Source organism: Sus scrofa, chromosome 5 (genome assembly GCF_054392235.1).
Source record: "Sus scrofa isolate SSC_HxYL_T2T_F1_AM1 chromosome 5, Sscrofa_HxYL_maternal_Yorkshire_Landrace_v2.0, whole genome shotgun sequence".
In the NCBI taxonomy this organism is placed as follows: domain Eukaryota; kingdom Metazoa; phylum Chordata; class Mammalia; order Artiodactyla; family Suidae; genus Sus; species Sus scrofa.
The window spans coordinates 80,640,182-80,652,712 of NC_139387.1; the positions used below are offsets into that span (position 1 = coordinate 80,640,182).

Sequence of the window (12,531 nt, forward strand, 5' to 3'; positions counted from 1 at the left end):
TGTTTTTTTATTTTATTTAATTAATTAATTTTTTTGCTTTTTTTTTTTTTAGGGCCACACCCATGGCACATTTCCTTCTTTTTTATGGTTGTGTCCTCTTCTTTTTTAGTTTTTGTGGATGTATTGTTTGCTTTTATTTGTGGTTGTCCTGTTTTTCAAGTATGTTAACCCCTTCCTGCTTGCTTTACCCCGATAGTCATATAGGCTCAAACACATTCTAGAAAACAAGAGTCTAGATTTTCTTTTCTTCCCCACATTTTATTTTATTTAATTAATTAATTTTTGCTTTTTAGGGCTGCATGTGTTGCACATGGATGTTCCCAGGGTAGGGATCGAATTGGAGCTACAGCTGCCATCCTACATCACTGCCACAGCAATGCCAGATCCGAGCCGCGTCTGCAGCCTACACCACAGCTCATGGCAATGTTGGATCCCCGACCCACTGAGCAAGGCCAGGGATTGAACCCACATCCTCATGGATACTAGTCAAATTTGTTTCCACTGTGCCACAATGGGAACTTCACATTTTATGATTTCGATGTCCTCTTTTTTAACGTCTTTGTGTTTATCCTTTTGCTGTTCCTCATTTTTACCGTCACTTTTACAGTAGTTTTTTCTTTTCCTTTTAATTCTTTATACTGGTTTATTTAAGTGATTGCTTTCCAATTGTGATTTCTTCCATCCTCTTTCTTCTTACTTCTTTTTTATTTAGAGGTTCCCTTTCAGTATTTCTTTTAGAATGGGTTCAGTATTGCTGTACTCTTTCAGTTTTTGTTTGTTGGAGAAATTCTGTATTTGCTTCTGTTTTAAATGATATCCTTGTGGGATTCAGTATTCTAGGCTGCACATTTTTCCCTTTTAGAAAACTTTGAATGTATCTTGCCACTTTCTTCTGGCCTGTGGTGTTTCTTTAGAGAAATCAGCTTATGGAAGTTCCCTTGTAATTAACCTTTTGTGTTTCTCCTGCTGCCTTTAAAATCCTCTCTTTACCGTTTGCCATTTTTGTTATACTATGTGTTGTTGAGGGCCTCTTTGGGTTCAACTTGTTTGGGGCCCTTTCTGCTTCCTGTTTCTTGATAGCTGTTTCTTTTAGATTTGGAAAGTTTTCAGCCATAATTTTTTCAAATACATTTTCAATCCCCTTTTCTTTTTCTTCTCCTTCTAGAATCCCTATTATGCGTAGATTGGCCCATTTTGCATTATCCCATAGATCTCTTATATTGCTTTCATGTATTTTTCATTTGATTTTCTGTCTGCTGTCCTGATTGGCTGATTTCCATTATTCTTTCTTCCAAGTCACTAATTCTTTCCTCTGCATTATTCATTCTGCTCTTTAGTGCATTTAATTCAGCTTGCATCTCTGCACATGAATTTTCTAATTTTTCTTGGCTTCTCTTGATATTTTCCAGTTCCTTTCTAAAATAATCTGCATTAGTGTTCATATCTGCCCTTAATTCCTTCATATCTTTCATTCCTTCAGTATTTTCACATCTCGTTTTTGAACTTGGTGTCTGTGAGACTGCAGACGTCTGTTTCATCGTTTGCTTCTTCAGGGAATTCCCATGTTCTTTTAACTGGGAATGGCTTCTGAGCATCTTCGTTTTGCTTATATTTTTCTTACTCTGTGAGGGAAAACATCTGCTGTAGTCTTGGAGGACTGTTTGTATGCCAGAGTGCCCCTGTGTATTATGTGAGGGCTTGCTATTTATTTTTAGTGTGAGGGCTGCTTTTTTGGATGCTTGCTGTCTCTTTCTTCAGTGTGTGCAGGCTGTTATCTCCTTGATAGGGTGCTGCTCATGCTTCCAGGGAGATGGAGGCAATCAGCAGGGCTAGTAGCCAGTGCCTGGTTGCTGAGCCATTGACAGTGGCAAGGATCCATGGGAAAGGTGGTACAGGCTCTTCCTAGTCACAGGGCCCTGGGAACTGGTAGTGACCCTCTGGCAGGTATGGGAGTCACGCAGAGTGTGTGGCAGTGGCGGTAGCAGGGCATCTGAGTTCCCAGGTGAGTGAGACCAACAGTTGGTGCTTCTTGGTTGCAGTGTCCTCTTCTGTGCGTGCCAACATCTGAGGTGACTGGGTCTGTAGGTGGTGCCTGTTCATGGACCCATAGTGGTGGCAGGCCATCCCCACCTCTGGAGTCTGAGATGACTGAGTTTGCTCCCGTCACCTGTAGACCACATGAGAGTCACCCCATTGTGCTTAGCCTGTGCAGGAGGCGCCTCCCCATTCATAGGCTTGCCCTCTGAAAGTCCACGTGTGCACAGAGAAAGATGTTCCTATGGTGATCCTCCCCTTCTCCTCTTGCCCTCCCCAACAATGAAGCCTTGCCTCTCCTGCAGGCCCAGACCTCCTCTTGAGTTCCCTTGTCAGTGGCGCTCTGCTCCCCAGCTCTTGGTGCACCACTCCCTAGCCCTTCAGACTGTCCCCATGCAGCCACTCTTAGTCCTCTCCCTGGAGCTGACCTGCAGAGCCTGGGTCTCAGCGCCCAGCCCCACCCCGAGCATCTCAGGCTGTGGTGTCCCAGGAGGTGGTACCAATGGTCTTTGTGGGTCTCTCTCTGCTTTTCCTTCAGTGTAGCTGCTGCGCTTTTCTCTGAGGCTTTGAGGTCCCTCAGTCTCGGCTGATCTTCCTGTCAGTTAGGTGGCTTCCCAGGGTGTGGGTTCCTTTCCTCTTTCACAGCTTCCTCTTAGGAGTGCTAGTCCTGTCCTGATTGCTTTCTCTCCCTCTTTTTTTTTCCCTTTTGTTTTACCCAGTTATGTGGAAGTTTGCTTGCTCTTTTTGGAGGTTTAAGGTCTTCTGCCAGCATCTAGTAGATGTTCTGTGTGAATTGTCTACATGTAGATTTTTTTTTTTCTTGATGTATTTGTGGGAGAAGGTGGATGAAACCTCTTAATCCTCTGCCATGCTGATTCTACCCCTTAAAAGGCCTTCCATTTTTACCTAAATTTATCATAAATTAGGCAAAAATTTAAGAAAATTAGGGCTCAATTGTTTCATAAAACTAAGATCCTAGTACCTTAGATATCTAAACTTAACACCTTCGAGCATCTACACAGAGCCCACCATTATTCATGGTAGCTGTACACCTCTGTTAGTGATGAAAGGAACATTCAACAGTGATAAACATCAAGATACCGATCTTATTTATGTATTAATGGGTTGTTTTGATAATTGTGACTTTTTTTTCCCCTCAAAGATAGAAACTCTCATGGCTGACATTTGAAAGTAAGTGCAAGCTACATTAACCTGGTGGTATGCCAAGAAAAATAAGGAATTCAAAGTATTCTGCAGCATTTTGTAACATTAAATTGAACCTAGCAAAAGTGAGATGTGTACGGATACATAGAGGAAGAGAGAAAGGAAACTTGTTAATAAAGATAAGAAAGGCATTTTGACAGTCATAAAAGTCTGATATTTGCAGCCCTATGGAATATTCACTCTGTGTGGACCTTGAAGTCTAACTCTGTTTTTAGGAATAATAAATCCCTGGCAATTTCCAGCCCAACTCAGATTGTGTATTATTTATTAGTCTTATGTATCCCACCCTAATTTTCACTGCTACATGGTATCATTTACCTATTTGGTTGGGAAAAATTTAAATAACTTGAGTTACCTTAAATATTTATTTAGTGAGATAACATTTTTTTGTCTTTCACTGATTTTTTTTTGTTGTTTTCACCTTTCAATGGTGTTGTCAGCATTAAATTATTAAAGGCTAGTACTTAAGACTTTGCATTGGATTTTGGAATTTTTCCCCTTCATCGGAAATTTCCTTTAAATCTAATGAAATTTTCAGTTTTAGATCCCCTTTTTATATGTAGTTTAAACTTGGTATTTTGATACACAGTGGTTTCTTAAAAGTGTATGGTTATTTAGTATTTATTCATAAATATATGTATATATGTGGGTATACATGTATGTGTGTGTGTGTGTATAGAGGTCTTTTCTCCTATACCTTCCTTCTAAATATTTAGTTTTTTAGTCAACTTGTATTTATCACGGTATGTGTTATAAGAAGGGGATCAATTATGCCCTTCCCCATATTATCTTAAAGTTAGGTAAAATATTTTATAACCATGTCTTTGGGGGGAAGATTAAAAATGAGATAACTGATAATGAAAAGACTAAAACTTAAAACTGTAGTAATAGATACCATTCATTGCAAAGTTGCTGTACCAGCAGAAGGTAGGGAAATGAAGTTCTCAGAGGTTAAGAAAATCAAGGTCAAAGGTCATACATAAACAAATGAATTAATTTTTGAATCTGTATCTTCCTTCAGATAATGCTTTGAGAAGTGCCACATAAATAAAGGATTTGATTTTATTAAACTCAGTGTTTCCCAAAGTTATTTAGATGAAAAAAGACTGACATCTGTTGATTAGGAGTCTGTGGAACATATTTTGAGAAAGGCATTTTTACATTATAAATAAACATTAAATTTGTATATTTATAATTACATTATAAATGTATAAAGATACGTCTCTGGTAGAAAAGAAGATATGAATTAACCAAAACATTTCTATCATTATGTACTTAATTTGCTTTCCAAAATACAATCAAACTTCTAAAGCACAAAATCTTGAGATATTGGCATGGAGTAGGGTGAAAAACATCCCCATAATTTTCTTTGTATTTGTGAGAAATATGAAGCTGCAGGTAACCTCTTTATTCTTTAATAAATTATGTTGGGAAACTTTCAAGTAGTACATAATTATTTAGATCAGGGTCAGTAAATTATAACTCATGAACCAAAATCTGACCAGCTATCTATTTTTGTAAATAAAGTTTTTTTTTGTTTTTTTTTTTGTCTTTTTGCTATTTCTTGGGCCACTCCCTCGGCATATGGAGGTTCCCAGGCTAGGGGTCAATCGGAGCTGTAGCCACCGGCCTACGCCAGAGCCACAGCAACACAGGACCCGAGCCGCATCTGCAACCTACACTACAGTTCATGGCAATGCCGGATCGTTAACCCACTGAGCAAGGGCAGGGATCGAACCCGCAACCTCATGGTTCCTAGTCGGATTCGTTAACCACTGCACCACGATGGGAACTCCATGTAAATAAAGTTTTAATGGAACACAGCCACACACATTGGTTTACATATTGTCTGAATGCTGTTGTGTTTTAGTGGAGTGTTGAGTTATGATGGAGTCCATATAGCCCACAAAGCCTGAAATATTTATAATTGGCCCTTTAAGCAAATATTTGTTGACCCCTAGTCTAGTGAATGGCCTCTCTGCTTACTCTCCACTTTATATGTGCTCCACCTGTGTATAGAACTCCATAACTGCAGTTCTTTACATGGAATTATCCACAGCTCCTCCTGTAAAGCAGATTTCTTGGGAAGTCAAGCCGAAGCCTTATTCTAAAGGCTTTATTATTTTGAGTAGGTTTTAATCTCTTAAAAATAGGCAAGATTCCATAGTTTTGCCCTTCTGAATGACAAAGCTATCAAGCATTTGTATTGGCATGCTTAGCTAATTTCTTGCATAAGCCTTTTTACCAATTTGATGGAAATCATAGTAGAGTAATACTGTCAATAGAAATAACATCTATTGAGTGCTGTCTATGTACTAGGCCCTGTTTTAAGCGCTTCATGTGTATTATTGCATTTATTTCTTGCCACAACCCTGTAAGCAGATACTGTTGTTATTCCTACCTGATAGATGAAGAAATTAAGACATAAGAATTTACTCAAGGTCATAGAGTCAGTGGTTGCTTTGGGAGGGGATTTTAGTGCTTAGGACTTAGTATTTAGGAGGCTAGTTCACTGAGGGCCTTTCCTTCCTCTGCTGGTTTTGTTTCTGTTAAGCTCTATACACAGGCTAGTATTATATTTGAAACTTTGGTGCCATGTAATTCTATAAACTGCTGTGACTCATCTTTACGTCCTTTGCACCAACATCTGATGCCTTCACAGAGCAGGTAGAGTGAATCACATCTCTCCACTGCCTCATTCTTTGTGGGTTCTGTCCCCTCTGTTACATCTGTACTCATATGTTACCTTCTCAGAGATGTTCTTCCTGACCATCCTGTCTAAATTAACCTCCCTAGGAGTTCTCTGGTGGCTCAACAGATTAAGGATCTGGCATTGTCACTGCTGTGGCATGGGTTCTATCCCTGGCCAACCCCAAAACAAAACCTCCCTCACGTCTACCTTCCTTTACAGTACCTGTCCATTTGAAATGTAGAGTTTATATGTCTTCTCCATTAGAATATAGGCCTCATGAGGGCAGAGATTTGGTATTTGAGTATCAAAATAGAGTGAATATAATTTCTGCTCTTCTTTCCATTCCTTTTCTGTAACAGAAACCTAACTTTCAAGGATTGAAACCACTTGTCTCCTAATTCGTTGGTTTTTGAGATGAGTTCTGGGCATAGTTCTTGCTCCTTATTACTTCCTCCAAACTCCTGTTCCAGCGTCATTTCTGAACTTCTCCATTTATACCATCATGTCCTCATCTTTGTACTCTGATACATTTCTAAGACCCCATTCCTTATTCCTTGATGATTCTTTCTGGCATACAGTCTTCTTGATCCCTTTCTATCCTGATTTAAGGATACTTTTAACACCAGTATTTTCTTGTTTTTCATCTCTTATTGTTAGCTATCCAATGGCATGGTCAGACCTTAGAATCATCATCACTGGGAAATATTTTGCCTCTATCATGAACTCTGAATTTCTGCTTTTGATTTAGAAGTAACATATTTATAGGCATACACGTCTTACACATTAGTGAAGTTGTTTAATTCAGTTCTTTTCAAAGTTTTGTGTGCATTAGAATCCCCTGGAGAGCCTTGTTAAAACCTGGAATCTTGGAGTTCCCTCATGACTCGGTGGGTTAAGGATCTGGCATTGTCACTGCTGTGTCTCTGATTACATTTGTGGGATGGGTTTGAACCCTGGTCCGGGAAATTCCACATGCTGTGGGCACAGCCAAAAAGCAAAACTCAGAATCCTTCCTTGGTCTCCTTCCCAGAGATTTTGGTTCATTAGGTGTGGTTTTTATGTCCTTAACATGAAATATGATCTTCCCAAGGTAATGCTGATACAGGCCTGGGAACTTGCATTTTGAGGAACACTGCTCTAATTAATACTTTTCCCCCAAATGGGAGTTCCTGTTGTGGCTTAGTGGGTTAAGAATGTGGCTAGTATCCATGAGGATTCAGGTTCCATCCCTGGCGTCACTCAGTGGGTTAAGGATCTGGTGTTGCCATGAACTGTGGTGAAGAATGCAGACATGGCTTGGACCTGGCGTTGCTATGGCTGTGGTGTAGGCTGGCAGCTGCAGCTGGGAACTTCCATATACCACAGGTGCAGCCCTAAAAAAGGCAAAAATAATAATAATAATAATAATGTAAAAAAATACTTTCCCCCAAAAGGACAAATACTCTGCCTTAAGCTTCTGTTTTTGTTCTTACTTTCTTTACTTTCTGTTGATAACTTGTAGAATTATGTTACCTAATTAGGTAAAGGCCTTCTGAAGAAAGATTTCTCACATTCTCTTCTTGAAATGAGAATTTTCCTCTTTATCATTTTCATGTTCTCCTCCTCTTTGCTTCAATGCCATTCTCTTCTATTTACTTCCTTTGTCCCTATTTCTTGTTTTGATTTTTGGTTTCTTTATCAGTTAACATTTCTGTGTCTTGGATGATCAGTTTCTCCTTCTTTAGGAAATTAGTCCCACTCCCCCAACTTCCAAATATGACTGAATAAGCCCTTTTCTTCAGAATACTGTCCCAGTTCTCTTCCTTCTTCCCTCTGCCAAACTTTTTTTGGAAGAAAAGTAATGGCTTAACTCCTTTAGTACATATATTGTAGTTTCTAATAGTCTAATTTGATTTCCAAAGTTTGATTGAACAGCCCACACTGGTCATGTGACTCTTAGGTTTTAGATATAAAGATCTCTTTCAGCCTCTGCAGAATTTGGTATTAACTGTCTTTTCCCTTTTAAAAGATTTCTTCCTTTGTTTTTTACTTGCTGCTTTTTAAAGTTTTCACTGTTCTGACTACTTCTGTTCTTGTTTGCACAATATCCTTTAATCCTTCTCTGCTTTTTCTTGAAGCCTGGAATGCTTTTCCCAACATCTAAATCTGTGCTGTTGAGTATGGGAGCCACTAGCTGAATGTGCCTATTGAGCACTTGAAATGTGGCCAGTTCAGACAGAGATATTGTGTAAGTATAACATACACACTGGATTTTCAAGATTTAAGATGAAAAAGAGAATATAAAATATCTCACTAAATTTTAAAATATTGATTACCTTTGGTAGTATTTTGGATATATTGGGTTAAGTAGAAAATATTGCTAAAATTAATTCAACCTGTTTTTCCTTACTTTTGAAACATGACTACATCATTTGTGGCTTGATTTTATTTCTCTTAGACAACATTAATCTAAATTTCACTTTTCCTGTAGTTTCCATTGTGGCTCAGTGGTAATGAACCTAACTAGTATTCAAGAGGACACAGGTTTGATCCCTGGCCTCACCCAGTGGGTCAAGGATCTGGAGTTGCTCTGAGCTGTGGTGTAAGTTGCAGACGTGGCTCAGATCCAGTGTTGCTGTGGTGTAGGCTAGCAGCTGTAGCTCCTATTCAACCCCTATCCTGGGAACTTCTGTATGCTGTGAGTGCGGACCTAAAAAAAAAAAAAAAAAAAAAAAAAGGCAATAAATAATAAATTTCACCTTTCCTTAAAGACTTCTCGATCAGTTTTTCACCTGCTAATATATATTTCTCTTCTGAACTATATAGTACTAGCCTTCTGAAACATTTACTTACCATCCCCTCAGTTAGATAGATACTAAGCATCTTCAGAGCCAGAGTGATTCTCCACAGTCATTCTCCTTTCATACTTTGGGATAGAGGTTATATAGATATGAAAAAAATATGTATACATACATGAATGGATGGCTTGGCTAATATTACCACTTTATGAAAGTAGTACCATATACTTATGGTAGATGATTCCTGTTGTGATGTTTTTGCTTAATCTGGATAGGCAGTAGGAGAGGTTGCTGTGAAGGAAAGGAGAGACATTACTCAGATCTGAGATGTTAAAATCTGACACATACCTCCTCCATGTGTAACTAGCTACTCCAAGCCCCTCTGAGCCCTCTGAACTGTGCTGTTGTGATTTTACTGCCATCTGGTGTCAGCATTAGGAAACTGTAATTCAGCATTTCATCTTTCCTTTCCCTCCAGAGAAAACAGGCAGTCTTTCCTCTGAATGTGGACCTGTTTTTCTCCATTTCCTGAGTAAGTTATCAGGAAGAGCTCATTTCATTTCACTGTAGGAAACCTTTATTCTCCTCCTTGGAGCAGTCTTTTCTTGCCGTTCCTGGTAACTTATCACCTCTTTTTCTCCTTCTGTGGCCACTTTCTTTCATTCTTCTCAGGCAGCCCATTTCCTTCTCAGTGTGGTAATTTTCTAGTTCTAGATTCTGGGCCCTCTGCATAGTTTATTCTTTGTTTTCATCTATCTATATACCCAAGGCTTTAAATACTGCCTATTTACAGAAACATTTCTAACTATAGCCAAAAATCTCTTCTGGTCTTGTCACCGGTATCTGTAGTTACCTGCTTAGAGGTTACATGACCATCTCAAATATAGCATGATTGAGTCTAAATGTGGACCTCCCATGCCATCCCTGTTTCTCAGACCTGTTTTTCTCATTTTGGTCATTCATCATGCCAGAATTCTGAGTATCAGCTTGGCATCCACTGTCTCTCTCACTCATTGGTCAAACTTTTGCCATGTCCCATTGAGTCTACACAAGTACATTCTCGTGCATGTTAAATGTGTGCTTCCATCTAATCTAAGCCACCAGTTTCTCTTGTCTGGTTTAATAGGCCCCTAATTCGTCTCCCTGCAGGCACTATTGGCTGCATTCACATGTTTTGTTTATATGTTTACTCTCAGTGTCTCCCACCAGCCTCAGAGTTCTGTAATGGTGGGGACTGCACGTATTTGGTTCACCATTGGGCCCAGTGTCTGGTACAGTTCCTAAAACCTGTCTAATATAAATTATATACATAGCCACTCCAGCTCCCAGCGATATTGATGTGACTCCTCTAGTTTTAGTGATTGAACTTGAATATATTGGAATTTCTTTAATACTTTATTTCAGTATTAGTATTTTGTCTGAGTTCATTTATTATAAGTGAGTTTTAGTTTTCTACTTTTGTACTGAGAAAATTGTATACATAAAGGCAGTATATTTTGGGTATTAATCAGTTAATGATAACAACCTACTTTTATATTGGGAACTACCAGTCAATATGTTGAAATTATTTTCTGAGTATTTGAAATTGCATGCCTTTGCTTTGTCTCTTTAGCATTCTTCTGTCTGAAGTTTAATGTTCTTTAATTTTGATTTGGAGATACATTTGTTAAATCTTCTACTAAGCCTGTTTGACTCCAAGTGTTCTTTTAAATAGAACCTCATGTCTTGATAGTTTTATTTAATAATTTTAATTTGCTTTGCTGTTTTAAAGATAGTTTTGCTTTGTAAAGTTTTATTGTTTGGCTTTACTTCCTGCTTTGAGTTGATAATAATGCTTAATAGGGACATTTAGGAGTTCCCATTGTGGCGCAGTGGAAACAAATCCGACCAGGAACCATGAGGTTGCGGGTTCGATCCCTGGCCTTGCTCAGTGGGTTAACGATCTGGCGCTGCCGTGAGCTGTGGTGTAGGTTACAGACATGGCTCGGATCCTGTGTTGCTGTGGTGTAGGCTGGCGGCTACAGCTCTGATTTGACCCCTAGCCTAGGAACCTCCAAATGCTGCAGGCGTGGCTATAAAAGGCAAAAAAAAAAAAAAAAAAGGACATTTAATTTATAAAAATAGAGGTGATACAAAAAGTTGTTATTTAGAGATGGGCAACAATCTGTATACTCAGGACATAAATTCAGAGAGCAAGCATTTAATAGGTGTTTACCAGGGTTTCTCAACCTTGGTGTTATTACCACTTTGACTCTCCTTTTTCTGTGTATATGGCTGAGAGCTGTCCTGGGCATCGTAGGATTTTAGCAGCATCCTACCCCTAACCACCAGTGGCATTCTCTTCTCTCCAGTTGTAACAACACAAATGTTTGTAGGCATTGCCAAATTATCTTTGGGGGAGGGGAGAGGGCAAAATCACACCAGATGAAAACTGTACTAGACGTAGAAGGAGGTAATAGGCCATGACATGTCTCACTGGGGAAATTTTTGGCATTCTCTAGTTGTCTTTGAGAGTGTGGTAGTTCTGTGGTATGTTGTTAGTGGCAAACTGAAGTAGAGAGTATATGACTATGTTTTTCACATTTTGAAATTTCTGTGCTTGCTTAAAATGAAGCAACTTTTGCACTTAACCACCTGGTTCTACCCCAAACTGAAGAAAATGCTGCATTCTAAATTGTATCTCACTGATAACGTTTCCCTTTATTGACTGACTTCAGAAGTTAGGTGGTGGTAGAAAAAGGGAACAAAAATTACAACATAAAGAGTAGTTTGTAACCAGAGCTTTTGCCATTCGTACTATGTATCTAGAGTACAGGATATAGTTAACTTATTTTATTTTTTCTTCAAAGGGACATGAGAGATGGCTTTAGAAGAAAAAGTTTCCACTCTTCCCATTACATGAGAGACCGGTCTCCTCATAAAAGAGACACACCGTTTTTCAGAGAATCACCTGTAGGCCGAAAGGATTCTCCACACAGCAGATCTGGCTCCAGTGTCAGCAGTAGAAGTTATTCTCCAGAAAGAAGCAAAACGTACTCTTTCCATCAGCCTCAACAGAGAAGTATGTATTTTTGAGGATGCCTTTTTTTTCTTCACGACTTCCACTGTTAAGAATGTACTGAGTCAGATTGCCTTCTAGTGTTATATTATTTTAAACACTTTATTTGAAAAATTTCAAATTCATTGAAGAGTTGAAAGAACAGTATAGTGAATGTCTCTCTCTCTCTCTCTCTCTCTCTCTCTCTCTCTCTCTCTCTCACACACACACACACACACACACACACACACACACACTTTGGATCCATTTCAGATTGCAGAGCAAGTTGCATTTCTCTTCTCATTCTTCAGCTTGGAAGAGGTATGTTTGTAATCATGTCAGAAAGTTACACAGTCTATATTTTCTGCTAATTCCTCTGCCGGTCCAACCTCTTTCATTTTCTGTCACTAAGGGAAATCACAAATACCTTTCATGAAATATAGAGATAGATTTCCCCCTAAATATAAGGTGCCTTATAGGACCAAGGCTAAAACCTGCCGTAGGTTCATTCTTTTCCAACGTCCATGTTTTTTTTTTTTTTTTTAAATTTGGAGTGCCTGGTCATGCATGGCATTCTCTGGCATCACAGCCTGTCATCCTGACTGAGTTGCTCGGTGTATATTGGAATAAATAAGAGAATCCACTTTTCTAGGTGAAGCTTTCTTGTATTTTCCTTCTAAACTCTTACTACCTGCAGTCGTCCTTATTTACGAAAGACTTCCGTATGCCTTCTGTATCCAGGGCACTGAGTTAGGACGGTGTCCCTG

The 12,531-nt window shown here is 38.9% G+C and overlaps 1 protein-coding gene across 23 annotated transcripts in view; it reads left to right on the forward strand.

The window, feature by feature from the left end:
- The window catches only part of PPHLN1 (periphilin 1), a 146,361-nt gene that overhangs the window by 57,845 nt on the left and 75,985 nt on the right, over nucleotides 1–12,531 (forward strand). For all 23 annotated transcript variants that reach the window (XR_014804033.1, XR_014804031.1, XR_014804032.1 and 20 more), the window contains one exon: nucleotides 11,577–11,788. Coding sequence is in view for 20 of the 23 variants with exons in the window: in XM_084957227.1 (XP_084813353.1) it covers nucleotides 11,577–11,788 (212 nt within the window). In the remaining 3 variants the exon portion in view is untranslated. The remainder of the gene's footprint in view (nucleotides 1–11,576; nucleotides 11,789–12,531) is intronic.